Here is a 15,356-nt window from a genome sequence, read left to right on the forward strand (position 1 = left end):
ATATGAATAAATATGCAATTTATAATATATAATATAAAGATATATACATAAGTACTGTGGGGGTAAGGGGGTGAATATCAAAAGTCCAAAGGTCACAGATCCAAGTGCCTCTAGACTGTGAGCTTACTGTGGGCAGGGAATGTGTCTCTTTATTGCTGTATTGTCCTCTCCCAAGTGCTTAGTTCAGTGCTCCGTGAAAAGTAAGCACTAAATAAATTTGATTGAATGAATGAGTGAATGCATAGATGCAGAAGGGAGAATGAGCTGGCGAAAAGAGGGCTTAATCTACTTCTTCTTCTCTTGGAGAAGATGTGACCTGTCCCTTAGTGTGTTGTCACATTTCACATTTGCAGCAGCTGGTGCTGTTTTTGCTTGTAATTTTGTCTCTCCGTCACTAGGTAATCTCAAAAAGAGTCACTCCTTCCCACACGATGGTCTGGTCTGGTCTTTTTTGTTGGCCCAGTCTGGTCTTTCCTCAGCTATGGATTCCCTGATTTCAGTGGGGACACAAGCGTGGTCTGAGATTTCATTTTACCATGTTCTTAAATAAGTTCCCCTGCCCTTCTTGTTTGCTGATTCCCAGTTTCAGCTCCCCCTACAGTTCTGGTCCCCTGCTGCTGCTCATTCTCCTCACATGTGTCACCCAGCATGGTTATGTTGAGGTGAACATAGCTCCAAAGCTAATGACGGCCTTCATTCCAAGACATCATTGTTACTGATCGTGTCTTACCATCTGATGTTGAGTCTGGACCAGAAATGATGTTGAAGGAAATGCCCCAAGTCAAATGCAATACTTGTGTGGGGTTCAGGTCTCACACCCTAAGAGAAGTTTGTACAACACCACAGGTCTGTAGGCCTGTAGTTTGGTGTGGAGCATGACACTCTACTGCCACCACCCTCTAGCAGTTCAGCACATATTAGTTGCCTAAAAATATTACTGATTGGTTGCTTATAGTAGCACTTGAGTGGCATGGGACATTTTAAATGATGTGGAATCAAGGAGGTAATTTGAACTAGGAAGCTGGGGCACAATTCTGCTGAGACATCTGGTGCAGCTGTTTCAGGTGCCTGGGTTCAGGGGCTTGGGTGGGCTTGAGAGGCCCCAGTGGAATTTCAGGGCTAGGTCCCAGCTGCAGGCAGAACCAATCTGAGTTGGTTCCATTTTGGTCGGGTAGTGGGTGAATTAGCATAGCTCCGCCAGTGTCTGAGCTCTAAGTCAGGAGCCCCTGGGGCTGGATTGGGAGGCAGAGTGACCTAATGGAGGGAGCATGGGACTGGGAATTAGGGACCTGGGTTCTGATCCCAACTCCACCACTGGCCTGGTGTGTGATCCAGGATCAGCCACTTAACCTCTCTGGTTCATTTCTGCTTTTGTTTTACCCATGGCTCTAGGGAAAGACAGAGGAAAGACTTTCACCTGGCTGTTCAGGAGTTTTTGAAGTATTTATTCCAGAAGCCAGTGTTGAGGAAATGATGAATCCCAGCTCTGCCACTGGACTGCTGTTTGACCTTGGGCAAGTCATTGAAACCCTCTGGTCTCATCTATTACTGGGGTTTTGATAGCTGCTCTTCCTAACTCTTAGATTGGGAATGCTGCCTGGGACAGGGTCAGTGTCTGATATTGTTATCCTTAATCTACCCCAGGGCTGAGCCCAGGGCCTTGTTCATAGAGAAGCCACCAGATGGCCTCACTGAAAGAGCAAAGGCTTGGAAGTCAGAGGACTTGGGTTCTAATCCAGGCTCCATCACTTATCTGCTGTATGACCTTTGACAAGTCACTTTACTTTCCTGTGTCATAGTACCCTCATCTGCAAAAAAGGGGATTTGATACCCATTCTCCTCCTACTTAGACTGTGAGCCCCATGTAGGACCTGATGATCTTGTAGCTACTCCAGCGCTTAGTACAGTGCTTGGTACATAGTGAGTACTTAACAAATACCAAAATTATTATCAGTTAATAATAATATTATTATTCCCCTCCCATCCCCTTACTGTGGGGGTTCCCCAAGGTTCAGTGCTTGGTCCCCTTCTGTTCTCGATCTACACTCACTCCCTTGGTGGCCTCATTTGCTCCCACGGCTTCAACTATCATCTCTACGCTGATGATACCCAGATCTACATCTCCGCCCCTGCTCTCTCCCCCTCTCTCCAGGCTCGCATCTCCTCCTGCCTTCAGGACATCTCCATCTGGATGTCTGCCCGCCACCTAAAACTCAACGTGTCCAAGACTGAACTCCTTGTCTTCCCTCCCAAACCCTGCCCTCTCCCTGACTTTCCCATCTCTGTTGACGGCACTACCATCCTTCCCGTTTCACAAGCCCTCAAACTTGGTGTCATCCTCGACTCCGCTCTCTCATTCACCCCTCACATCTAAGCCGTCACCAAAACCTGCCGGTCTCAGCTCCGCAACATTGCCAAGATCTGCCCTTTCCTCCTAATCCTCCTCGACCTCTCAGCTGCCTTTGACACTGTGGACCACCCCCTTCTCCTCAACACGCTATCTGACCTTGGCTTCACAGACTCCGTCCTCTCCTGGTTCTCCTCTTATCTCTCCGGTCGTTCTTTCTCAGTCTCTTTTGCAGGCTCCTCCTCCCCCTCCCATCCTCTTACTGTGGGGGTTCCCCAAGGTTCAGTGCTTGGTCCCCTTCTGTTCTCGATCTACATGCACTCCCTTGGTGACCTCATTTGCTCCCACGGCTTCAACTATCATCTCTACGCTGATGACACCCAGATTTACATCTCTGCCCCTGCTCTCTCCCCCTCCCTCCAGACTCGCATCTCCTCCTGCCTTCAGGACATCTCCATCTGGATATCTGCCCGCCACCTATAGCTCAACATGTCGAAGACTGAACTCCTTGTCTTCCCTCCCAAACCTTGTCCTCTCCCTGACTTTCCCATCTCTGTTGACGGCACTACCATCCTTCCCGTCTCACAAGCCTGCAACCTTGGTGTCATCCTCGACTCCGCTCTCTCATTCACCCCTCACATCCAAGCCGTCACCAAAACCTGCCGGTCTCAGCTCCGCAACATTGCCAAGATCCGCCCTGTCCTCTCCATCCAAACCGCTACCCTGCTCATTCAAGCTCTCATCCTATCCCGTCTGGACTACTGCACCAGCCTTCTCTCTGATCTCCCATCCTCGTGTCTCTCTCCACTTCAATCCATACTTCATGCTGCTGCCCGGATTATCTTTGTCCAGAAACGCTCTGGGCATATTACTCCCCTCCTCAAAAACCTCCAATGGCTACCAATCAATCTGCGCATCAGGCAGAAACTCCTCACCCTGGGCTTCAAGGCTCTCCATCACCTCACCCCCTCCTACCTCACCTCCCTTCTCTCCTTCTACTGCCCAGCCCGCACCCTCCGCTCCTCCGCCGCTAATCTCCTCACCGTACCTCGTTCTCGCCTGTCCCGCCATCGACCCCCGGCCCACGTCATCCCCCGGGCCTGGAATGCCCTCCCTCTGCCCATCTGCCAAGCTAGCTCTCTTCCTCCCTTCAAGGCCCTGCTGAGAGCTCACCTCCTCCAGGAGGCCTTCCCAGACTGAGCCCCTTCCTTCCTCTCCCCCTCGTCCCCCTCTCCATCCCCCCATCTTACCTCCTTCCCTTCCCCACAGCACTTGTATATATGTATATATGTTTGTACATATTTATTACTCTATTTATTTATTTATTTATTTATCTTACTTGTACATATCTATTCTATTTATTTTATTTTGTTAGTATGTTTGGTTTTGTTCTCTGTCTCCCCCTTCTAGACTGTGACGCCACTGTTGGGTAGGAACTGTCTCTATGTGTTGCCGACTTGTACTTCCCAAGTGCTTAGTACAGTGCTCTGCACACAGTAAGTGCTCAATAAATACGATTGATTGATTGATTGATTAATAATAATGATGGCATTTATTAAGCGCTTACTATATGAAAAGCACTGTTCTAAGCACTAGGGAGTTTACAAGGTGATCAGGTTGTCCCACGTGAGGCTCACAGTCTTAATCCCCATTTTACAGATGAGGTAACTGAAGCACAGAGAAGTTAAGTGATGTGCCCAAAGTCACCCAGCTGACAAGTGGCAGAGCCGGGATTTGAACTGATGACCTCTGACTCCAAAGCCCGTGCTCTTTCCACTGAGCCACGCTGCTTCAGTTATTATTAGCACTTAAAAAATCTCCAAAATATCATAATTAAGGACTGGAAATGAAATAAATCTTACCCCATAAGGGCTCCTTGGGAGAATCCATCCTAGTGGGTGGCTCATTCATTCAATCATATTTATTGAGTGCTTACTGTGTGCAGAGCACTATACTAAGTGCTTTGGGGAGTACAATACAACAATAAACAAGATACATTCCCTGCCCACAATGAGCTTACAGTATAAGGGCTGGAGACAGACCTGGGGCTTCCTAGATACCCTGGTGGCTAGTACCCTGGTGAATAGATGCAGCGTGAGAAGCAGTGTGGCACAGGCTTTGGAGTCAGAGGTCATGGGTTCAAATCCCAGCTCTGCCAATTGTCAACTGGGTGACTTTGGGCAAGTCACTTAACTTCTCTGGGCCTCAGTTCCTTCATCTGTGTAATGTGGATGAAGACTGTGAGCCCCCCGTGGGACAAGCTGATCACCTTGTAACCTCCCCAGTGCTTAGCACAGTGCTTTGCACATAGTAATTGCTTAATAAATGCCATCATCATTATCATGCCCTAGTCAACAGGTGCCTTGATGGATATAGGCCCTGGTGGCTCGATGTCCTGGTGACTATATGCCATTGTAGAACATTGTCCTGGTGGAGAGATTCTCTGGTGGTTAGATGCCCTGGTGGATAAGTGTCCTGTTGGATAGATGTCCTGGAGGATATGTGCCCTGGTAGGTATGTGCCCTGGAGGAAAAGAAGATGACACCAAAAGATGGCAATGATGTGGTCTCTGGAAGGTCATACTCCTCCCATTTGTTTTCAGTGGACACAGCCACTGTATCGACACCCCAGCATGCCCTCGCACCCAACCTCAGCCAAGCCAACCAAACCGCCCACCGAGGTTGATCTGGAAATCCAAGAAATCATCGGGAGGCTGGACCGGCTGGTGCCTGACCACCCATTCACACACGTGAATGCCACCACCAGTGCCCAGCACAGCGTGGCCACCCTCCTCCACCCTCGAGACACATTCTGCGTCGGAGAGTGGCTCGAGATCCGTGTGGAGGCCAGGGACCACCAGGGACGCCCCAAGGAGTACGGTGGCGACTTTCTGAGAGCCAGGATCTCCACCCCGGCCAGGAAGGCGGGCGCTTCGGGAAGAGTGGAAGACTTCCACAACGGCACCTACCTGGTCTCCTTCATGCTGTTTTGGGAGGGCCAAGTTTCCGTGTCCCTGCTGCTCATCCACCCCAGCGAAGGGACATCTGCGCTTTGGAGAGCCAGGAAGAGAGGCTATGATAAGGTCATCTTCACAGGCAGTTTCCTCAACGGATCGTCATACGTCCGCACCGAATGTGGCTTAATTCCTCGTGCAAACACCGAACAGTGTCAGTACCTGGACCAGCGAGACCAAGAAACGTTTTGTTGCAACAAGCCCCAACTTATATCTTGCAATGCTTTGACCCACATGACCACCAGGAGCAGTCCACTTTCATATCTGAGCATTGAAGAGAGAAGCCTCTTTGTCAGGTAAAAACCTTAGTAATTTATTGTCAGAATTAGTAGTAATAGTAGTCATAAAATGCCTATTAAGTGCAATACACTTGGCTAAACACATGGGAAGTCCAATTGAAACAAAAAACATTCCCTGCCTGCAAGGAACTTACACTCTAATGGTGGTGGAATCACATGAACAGTATTTCAGTATTATTGAAACATTGGACTTTGGGGGGCTTTGGAAACAGCTGATGTATCACTACTCGGCTCCATATTTTTCAGTAGGTTCAGTGTGTGTATTTTTGGTGGGGGTTTTTAATGGTACTTGTTAAGCACTTACAATGTGGCAGGCACTGTTCTAAGCACTGGGGTAGATACAAGACAATGAGATTAGACACAGGCCCTGCCCCACATAGGGCTCATTCATTCATTCATTCATTCATTCATTCAATCGTATTTATTGGGCGCTTACTGCGTGCAGAACACTGTACTAAGCGCTTGGGAAGTACAAGTTGGCAACATATAGAGACGGTCCCTACCCAACAGTGGGCTCACAGTCTAGAAGGGGGAGACAGAGAACAAAACAAAACATATTAACAAAATAAAATAAGTAGAATAAATATGTACAAGTAAAATAAATAGAGTAATAAATACGTACAAACATATATACAGGTGTTGTGGGGAAGGGAAGGAGGTAAGGTGGGGGGGATGGAGAGGGAGAGAAGGGGGAAAGGAAGGAGGGGGCTCAGTCTGGGAAGGCCTCCTGGAGGAGGTGAGCTCTCAGTAGGGCCTTGAAGGGAGGAAGAGAGCTAGCTTGGCAGATGTGGGGAAAGAGGGCATTCCAGGCCAGGGGGATGACGTGGGCCAGGGGTCGATGGTGGGACAGGCGAGAACGAGGCAAAGTGAGGAGATTACCAATAGAGGAGCGGAGGGTGTGGGCTGGGCTGTAGAAGGAGAGAAGGAAGGTGAGGTAGGAGGGGGTGAGGTGATGGAGAGCCTTGAAGTTAATCCCCATTTTACAGATGAGCTAACAGTCATAGAGAAGTGAAGTGTCTTGCCCAAGACTGTGAGCCCCGGGTGGGATGGGGATTGTGTTCAACCCAATTTGTTTGTATTCATCCCAGTTCTTGACACATAGTAACCACTTAATAAATACCACAATTATCTCCTCCAAGAGGCCTTCCCAGACTAGGCCCCACCTTTCTTCTTCTCCTATTCCCTTCTGTGTCACCCTGACTTGCTCCCTTTGTTCTTCCCGTCTCCCAGCCCCACAACACTTATGTACATGACCGTAATTTCTTTAATTGTATTGATGTCTGTCTCCCCACTCGAGACTGTAAGCTCACTGTGGGCAGAAAATGTGTCTTGTTTGCTGTTGTATTGTGTTTATGTATTTATTGTATGTATTGTATTGCATTGTATTGTATTGAAAAGCAGTGTAGCTCCGTGGGAAGAGCACAGATTTTGGAGCCACAGGTCATGAGTTCAAATCCCAGCTCCACCAATTGTCAGCTGTGTAACTTTGGGCAAGTCACTTCACTTCTCTGTGCCTCAGTTACCTCATCTGTAAAATGGGGATTAAGACTGTGAGACCCCCGTGGGACAACCTGATCACCTTGTAACCTCCCCAGTGCTTAGAACAGTGCTTTGCACATAGAAAGCGCTTAATAAATGTCATTATTACTATCCTTGTGCTTAGTAACAGTGCTCCACACACAGTAAGTGCTCAATAAATTCGATTGAATTAATGAATGAATGATTATTATTATTAAGGTCACACAGCAGGCAAGTGGCGAAGCCAGGCTAAGAACCCAGGTCCTTCTGACTCTCAGGCCTATGCTCCATCCACTAGGCCATGCACTGTCAGGGAATGTTTCCCTCAATGGGCACCATTAGAACTAAGCTTTCTGGCTGCAGATCATGGCTCTAAGACATCCAAGAGTCTAAGAGGTCCTCTGTCCCCTGGGCTGGTCCTCTCGGGTGCTTGGGCCAAGCCCTGAATGTGTCATGTGGAGGAAATGTGCCCCTGGCAGGGAGCAGGAAGGGATAGGTCTGGGTGGAAATTTAGCAATGAGAATGCATGCATTGCCTTCACTGCAACCCTTCTGATCCTGGGGTGTTTGTGTTTCTCTTTACTGAAGATCCAGAATGGGTGTTCCCATCTCGATGACGTTTGGCTCGGTCAATGTTCAGAGTTGTGGCAGTGAGTACCTCCTGTGGCTGATGGGGCAGCTGATGGGGAAGGTTCAGTACCAACCGAGGGCCCACACTGGGCCAGTAGAAGGTCAGGTATTCACCCTCGGGGTTTCTGGGCTGCTATGGCCTATGGGAAGGGCACCCTTCCCCAATGTGTCCCCCACAAGGGTATGGGCTACTATAGAAAGTGGGGTCAAGGGCGGGGAGTGGCACCTCAAGGTTGCATCATTCACAAGGGGCAGCATGGACAGATGCTGGGAGTTGGGCTCTGCATTAGGGAGGGGCAAGGGACCTTCATGGCCTCATCCCACCCACTGTCCAGGGGGAGAACATATTTCTTCCTATGCCGAGGCTTCGGGGATGGAGAAGCCCAGGCAGAAGTTCCCCGCTGGTCCGGCCCCTCGGTCTGCCAGCCGATTTCTTTTCCTTTCAGGGAGAGAAACCGTGACGGAGTCCTGCCGGGTTGGAATGGACTCCCCCTTCCCCAGTGGCTTCGTCTTGGAAAATGAGTGGAGGCCGGCCCTTTGCAGATTGTCCCGGTTTAGCACCCTGAATGGGACTCTCAACTGCCTGACGGGAAAACTGATTTACCTCATGGGAGACTCCACGCTTCGTCAGTGGATTTACTATTTCCAGAAATTTGTGACCAGTACGTCCCTCTTGTCTGCTCGGTTCTAAGTTTGAGTAGGAATTGTTTCGCCTTGTTCTAGGAGGAAACCCCTGTTACCACCTGGTTTTAATGGGCATGGGTCTTTGATTGTTTTTCCTCTCTTTTCACTGAGAAATAATTTCCTATAACTTTCAGAGCAAACACTGAAATATTGCAGTGGGTTTTAATTCACAGATTCATATCCTGCTTTTGGGAAAAAATTATTTTGGCTCTACCCCAGTGAGTCTTCCTAAAGAGGAGGTTATTTATACAATTGTGCCTGCTCTTTAAACGTTCTGTAGGCTTCCTTTTATATCTTATCTTTTTTCCACCAGCCCTAAAATTTTTTGACCATCATGGAATTGGAGTTTTGGGGATACACGTACTTATGGATGTTGGGAAACACATAAAGATTCAGTGGAAGAAACATGGAAAACCATTTGTGACCCAAAAAATATATGAAGTGAAAAATGATGAATATATCACTCGTGAAATTGACAAAGTTGCAGGAGACAAACGTACAGCTATCGTCTTCACCTTGGGCCAGCACTTCCGACCCTTCCCCATCGACATCTTCATCCGCAGGGCCATCAACGTCCGCCGAGCCGTCCAGCGTCTGCTCCTCCGGAGCCCGGACACCAAAGTCATCCTCAAGACCGAAAACACCAGGGAGCTGTTGGCAGAGCCAGAGAGATTTGGCGACTTTCACGGCTACATGCAGTATCTTGCTATGATGCATGTTTTCCAGGACGTACCTGTGGGGGTCATCGATGCCTGGGATATGAATGTGGCATTCAGCACGAACAATGTTCACCCTCCCGAACATGTCATTGGGAACCAGATTAACATGTTCCTAAACTACATTTGCTAGTGGATCGGCACATAAAAACATACCAAAGGAAATCCAAGCCTGAGGCAGACCAGCCAGCTCCTTGTTCTTTTTCCAACTGTCCTTGATTCTCTCTCTGACAGTAGCCTGGGAGAACAGTGAAGATCCAATGTATTGGTCATATTTGGTATCCATCTACCTCTTCCCGAGAGGACACAAACTATCATTCATGACTTTTGGAATCCTTCTCAGTCCCTCAATAGATTCTGCTACAGCATTCCTGAAGTCCTAAATCCCCTCAGCTAACTCCCTTATGTGTGTAAAAGGATTACCTCCTTTAGTTCCTCTTCACTTACCTCCAAATTTCCATAGGTGCCTCAGTAGTTAGGATTTCATAAGTGGCAATTCTAAGGTCACCATCCCCTCTGTCTATCCTGATTTTGGAGAGTTAAGTGGTGCTTTCTTGCTGGCTGCATCTGCCCAGGCTGAAGCATCCAAATCTTTCTGCCTATCCTCTCACTGAAGTTACTCCCCTCTTCTGGTCATTTTGTTTGCCCTTCCCTGTACTGTTCTTTGGACCTTTCTCTACTCCGTACCATTCCTAGTTTGGTGTTTCCTTCAATCTCTTCCTGGTGCTCTTCGTATCTGGCCAAAATTCCTTCTCTAGTAGTAGAAGTAGTAGTAATAGTAGCAGTAGTAGTGGTAGTGGTAGTAGTAGTAGCAGTAGTAATAACAATGATGGCATTTATTAAGTGCTTACTATGTGCAAAGCACTGTTCTAAGCACTGGGGAGGTTACAAGGTGATCGGCTTGTCCCAAAGGGGGCTCATGTCTTAATCCCCATTTTACAGATGAGGTAAGTGAGGCACAGAGAAGTTAAGTGACTTGCCTAAAGTCACACAGCTGACAGTGGCAGAGTCGGAATTTGAACCCATGACCTCTGACTCCAAAGCCCGGGCTCTTTCCACTGAACCATGCTGCTTCTAGTAGTAGCAGTAATCTAATTTATTGACTATCTACTGTATGCAATGCACTGCACTAAGTTCATTCATTCAATTCAATCGTATTTATTGAGCTCTCACTGTGTACAGAGCACTGTACCAAGACCTTGGGAGAGTCCAATACAACAATAAACAGACACATTTGGAAAGTACAACAAAAGCACAAGACACATTCCTTGCCTTCAAGGAGCTTACTTTCTAATGGGGGAAACACCTGTAAATATATCTTCAGAGAAGTCAGAATTAATAAACTGAATGTTCTGTTGACTAACATATTCATACAAATTCAAGCTTCAGCATCATCATCATCAATCGTATTTATTGAGCGCTTACTATGTGCAGAGCACTGTACTAAGCGCTTGGGAAGTACAAATTGGCAACATATAGAGACAGTCCCTACCCAACAGTGGGCTCACAGTCTAAAAGGGGGAGACAGAGACCAAACATACTAACAAAATAAAATAAATAGAATAGATATGTACAAATAAATTAAATAAATAAATAAATAAATAGAGTCAAAAAATATGTACAAACATATATACATATATACAGGTGCTGTGGGGAAGGGAGGGAGGTAAGATGGGGGGATGGAGAGGGGGACGAGGGGGAGAGGAAGGAAGGGGCTCAGTCTGGGAAGGCCTCCTGGAGGAGGTGAGCTCTCAGCAGGGCCTTGAAGGGAGGAAGAGAGCTAGCTTGGCGGATGGGCAGAGGGAGGGCATTCCAGGCCCGGGGGATGACGTGGGCCGGGGGTCGATGGCGGGACAGGCGAGAGCGAGGTACGGTGAGGAGATCAGCGGTGGAGGAGTGGAGGGTGCGGACTGGGCTGTAGAAGGAGAGAAGGGAGGTGAGGTAGGAGGGGGCCAGGTGATGGAGAGCCTTGAAGCCCAGGGTGAGGAGTTTCTGCCTGATGCGCAGATTGATTGGTAGCCACTGGAGATTTTTGAGGAGGGGAGTGATATGCCCAGAGCGTTTCTGGACAAAGATAATCCGGCATTCGGAACTTCAGCATGTAGTTCCTGGGACAGATCACTCTGAAGTCAAGCTGAGAAGTACCATGGCCTAGTGGAAAGAGCATGGTCCTGGGAGTCAGATTCTGCCATTTGCCTTCTGTGCCACCTAGGGCAGATCACTAAAGCACCCAGTGCCTCAGTTTCCTTATCGGTAAAATGGGGATGAAATGCCAGTTCTCCCTCAATCTTAGACTTTGAGCTCTGTGTGGGACAGGGGCTGTATCTTACCTGATCATCTTGTATCTACCAGTCAATCAATCATTCAATCAATCGTATTTATTGAGCACTTACTGTGTGCAGAGCACTGTACTAAGTGCTTGAGAAGTACAAGTTTACAACATATAGAGACAGTCCCTACCCAACAGTGGGCTTACAGTCTAGAAGGGGGAGACAGAACAAAACCAAACATATTAAGAAAATAAAATAAATAAAATAGATATGTACAAGTAAAATAAATAAATGGAGTAATAAATATGTACAAACATATATACATATATACAGGTGCTGTGGGGAAGGGAAGGAGGTAAGATGAGGGGATGGAGAGCGGGGTGAGGGGGAGAGGAAGGAGGGGGTTCAGTTTGGGAAGGCCTCCTGGAGGAGGTGAGCTTTCAATGCTTGGCATATAATAAGCATTTAGCAAATGCCACAATAATTGCAACCAACAAAGGGTGTAGTACAGTGCTGTGCATATAATCAGCACTCAGCAAAGGCCACAATTCTTGTACCTACTCCAGGGCATAGAACAGTGCTCTGCATCTAGTAAACCCTTAGCAAATACCAGTTATTCAACTGAATGAAGTCTTTACTCTGTGAATCAGTTCATTCATTCATTCATTTATTCAATGGCATTTATTGAATGCTTTTGGTGTGCAGAACACTATACTAAGTGCTAGGAAAGTACAATTGTCCCAAGGTGACCCTTGGGTACCAGCCATCTCAAGGTCAAATGCTATCTCACGGCCACCTGAGCCAGCAGGCAGAACTCGGAAGTGAGGATGAGATACCGCCCCCACAACCAAAACTGCTAGACTGACAGCCCAAGCTGGGAATACAGAAGATGTCCCTCTCCCCCATGCCAATCAAATTAGATATGGAGGGGGAGGGCAGAGATTGGATAAGCTGAGGCTGGAAGCTGGAATGGCCTAGGAGCACAGGTGATAAATACCTGCAGCCTCTGGCCCTCTATGCAGAGGATGGAGACTTGCAGCAGATGGCTGCAGGGCACCGCTGTCCAGAGCGTGAGAAGCCTGCTCTGCCTGCACCAGGTGAGAAGCCCTGGGATGGGAAGCGTCCTGTCCCACTGGATGCTCGTGGGGCTGGAAGCCAGGCGCTTCGCCATGGGTACGTAATGAATGAATGGATTCCTCCCAAATGGAAAAGCCTCTTGGGTGGGAGCTAGGGGCTTCCCCCATGGGTGTGTAACTCAAGTGGATTCCTCCCGAGTGGAAAGTGTACATGAGTGTAAACAAACTGTAAGGGAATTCTGCCTGGGTGGGACCTGGGGGTTCTGCCACGCACAAGTAATGTATATGTGTGTTCCTCCCGTTGGGGAAGCTCTAATGTTACTAATTGATTACATTTTTCCTGAAAGAGAAGTTCAATCCATTGCACCTTAACAATTTCGGAATTCAATTCACCTCGCGGAATAAATTTTATATAAAACTCAGGCTTTCTGTCCCTGGCCTCTCTCTCTCTCCACGTCAATTACTGAACAAACCTGTCTCCGCGGAAGACGGGTGATAACAATTCAGCAACAAAGAGACAGTCCCTACCCACTAAGGGCTCACAGTCTAGAATGGGGGAGACAGACATCAAACAAAGCAAACAGATATCAATAGCAACAACAACAACAATAATAATAATAATACTGGCATTTATTAAGCACTTACTATGTGCAAAGCACTGTTCTAAGCACTGGGGAGGTTAATATAAATAAATAGAAAAAATAAATAGAAATAGGATAAATGGATATGTACATGTCAAAACAAGTAAACAGGCATTGATATAAATAAATAGAATTATAAATATGTACATACATACACCCACCTCTCAGGGTCACACCTGGAGAGTTTCCAATACTCTGCCAGTCTCAACTAGGGACAGAGAGTCAAGCAGAGGCATACTCCTTCCATTTCTAGCTTGGGCAGTGGTTAATGAGTGGAAGGCAATTGGCTACAAGTTAAAACACCTGTGCTGGGCAGCAGCAGCATGGGAGAGAGTCAAGGTTTACTGCATGGAAGGAGGCAATGATAAACCGCTTTCATATTTTTACCAAGAAAGCTCTATGGATACACTACCAAAATGATTGCAGATGGAGAGAGGGGTGTTCAGGGAGGGATGTGTCCATGGTGTCACTATGGGTAAGCATAAGCATAAGGCAACAGCAACAGCATATACACACAGGTGTTGTGTGGTGGGGAGGGGGGTGTAGAGCAAAGGGAGCAAACTAGTGGGAGAAGAAAATCTCTTTACATTTTTGAGAACATTGAGGAGGCTGTTGGTGTCTCTAAGCTGCCAAATGTCCTGAGAAGAAATCATGCATTGGAAGATTTGCCCTCAACCCTCCAGGGGACTCTCCCTCCCTTCCCCACATTTCTGTTCTAGTATCCCCTCCACTCCTCATCCTCCCATCCCTCAAAACATTGTCAGTCCTCTTACCGTGCCCCTGCACACTCAGTCTCCATTTGCTTCCTCCTGCTCCCTCTTCTCCTCTAACACTATTCCCCTGTGATCTGGGGAATGCCAAGTTCATCAGGAACACATTACTCTCCATTACTGAACTGATCCTAGGCCCACTCATGCCTCCTTCTCACCCACCACCAAGATTTCCCTTCAAAGCCCTACTGAGAGCTCACCTCCTCCAGGAGGCCTTCCCAGACTGAGCCCCCTCCTTCCTCTCCCCCTCATCCCCCTCCCCATCGCCCCCCTTACCTCCTTCTGCTCCCCACAGCACCTGTATATATGTATATATATTTGTATGTATTTATTACTCTATTTTACTTGTACATATTTATTCTATTTATTTTATTTTGTTAATATGTTTTGTTTTGTTGTCTGTCTCCCCCTTCTAGACTGTAAGCCCACTTTTGGGTAGGGATTGTCTCAATATGTTGCCAACTTGTACTTCCCAAGTGCTTAGTACAGTGCTCTGCACACAGTAAGTGCTCAATAAATACGATTGAATGAATGAATGAATAAATTTGGCTCTGGCCTGATGATCCCGTCTTGCCTATGGCTCTTCCTCTCAAGGGGACTCACATTGTTTCCCCACCTCCCAGGGGGAAGGGGGACAGTAAACCTGCTTCTTGCCCCAACACTGACACTCCTCCTCTTGCTCACCCTCTCTTTTCTCACTTTCCTCTTCATTTGAAATGGTTATCGACAAGTAGGGGGAAAAATAAGTTAACCGGTGTAAATCGGCCACAGGGTTCGAGAACCCAAGGTGGTGAAGCAGATAGGAAAAATGATTTGGAGACATGAGTTCAGATACAGCAGTAGAGGGAAGAAAGCTGACTGCTTGCCCGTTCACCTCCCGAGAGGTACGAGTGACGAACAGCCCCGGTCCCAGCCGCTTCTTCCCTCTTTATTTGGTTCCCCATCGGAACTACACAAAGGAGTCCCGCGCTTATGGAACTTTGGCATCCAGTTATCAGGAGATGTTATCAGCAGACATCACCCACACAGGATGGGGTAGTCATAGACAGGGCGTACCCACTTTGATCAATGTCAGCCCTCCTTGATTAATAATAATAATGATAATACAGAATCTTACAGATTACAGATTACAGAATCTTCCGGGAGGCCATGCACCTATTCCTCACACATCCTGTTATTAAGACCTGTATACAGTGGAGTCGGTTATGCTAAGCCTTTAGGGAAAATGCAGTCGATGTCGCTTCTGCATACTGGAGTATAAGGCGAGGATGGACAACAGTACTAAGCACTTGGGAGGGACAACAATATAATAGAGTTGGTAGACATGATCCCTGTTCGCAAGGAGCTTACAGTCTAGAAAGGGAGGTAGACACTGAAATAAATACAGAAAGGA

General features: G+C 47.5%; 1 protein-coding gene across 1 annotated transcript; it reads left to right on the top strand.

The window, feature by feature from the left end:
• Window positions 1-431: 431 nt before the first annotated feature.
• On the top strand, window positions 432-9,339 carry LOC119934747 (NXPE family member 1-like). The gene is made up of 6 exons (XM_038754292.1): window positions 432-439; window positions 584-662; window positions 4,950-5,656; window positions 7,765-7,823; window positions 8,253-8,468; window positions 8,804-9,339. The coding sequence occupies exons 1-6, from the start codon at window positions 432-434 to the stop codon at window positions 9,337-9,339; spliced, it is 1,605 nt and encodes a 534-aa protein (XP_038610220.1).
• The last annotated feature ends 6,017 nt before the right edge of the window (window positions 9,340-15,356 follow it).

This window comes from Tachyglossus aculeatus, chromosome 11 (assembly GCF_015852505.1).
Source record: "Tachyglossus aculeatus isolate mTacAcu1 chromosome 11, mTacAcu1.pri, whole genome shotgun sequence".
NCBI lineage: Eukaryota > Metazoa > Chordata > Mammalia > Monotremata > Tachyglossidae > Tachyglossus > Tachyglossus aculeatus.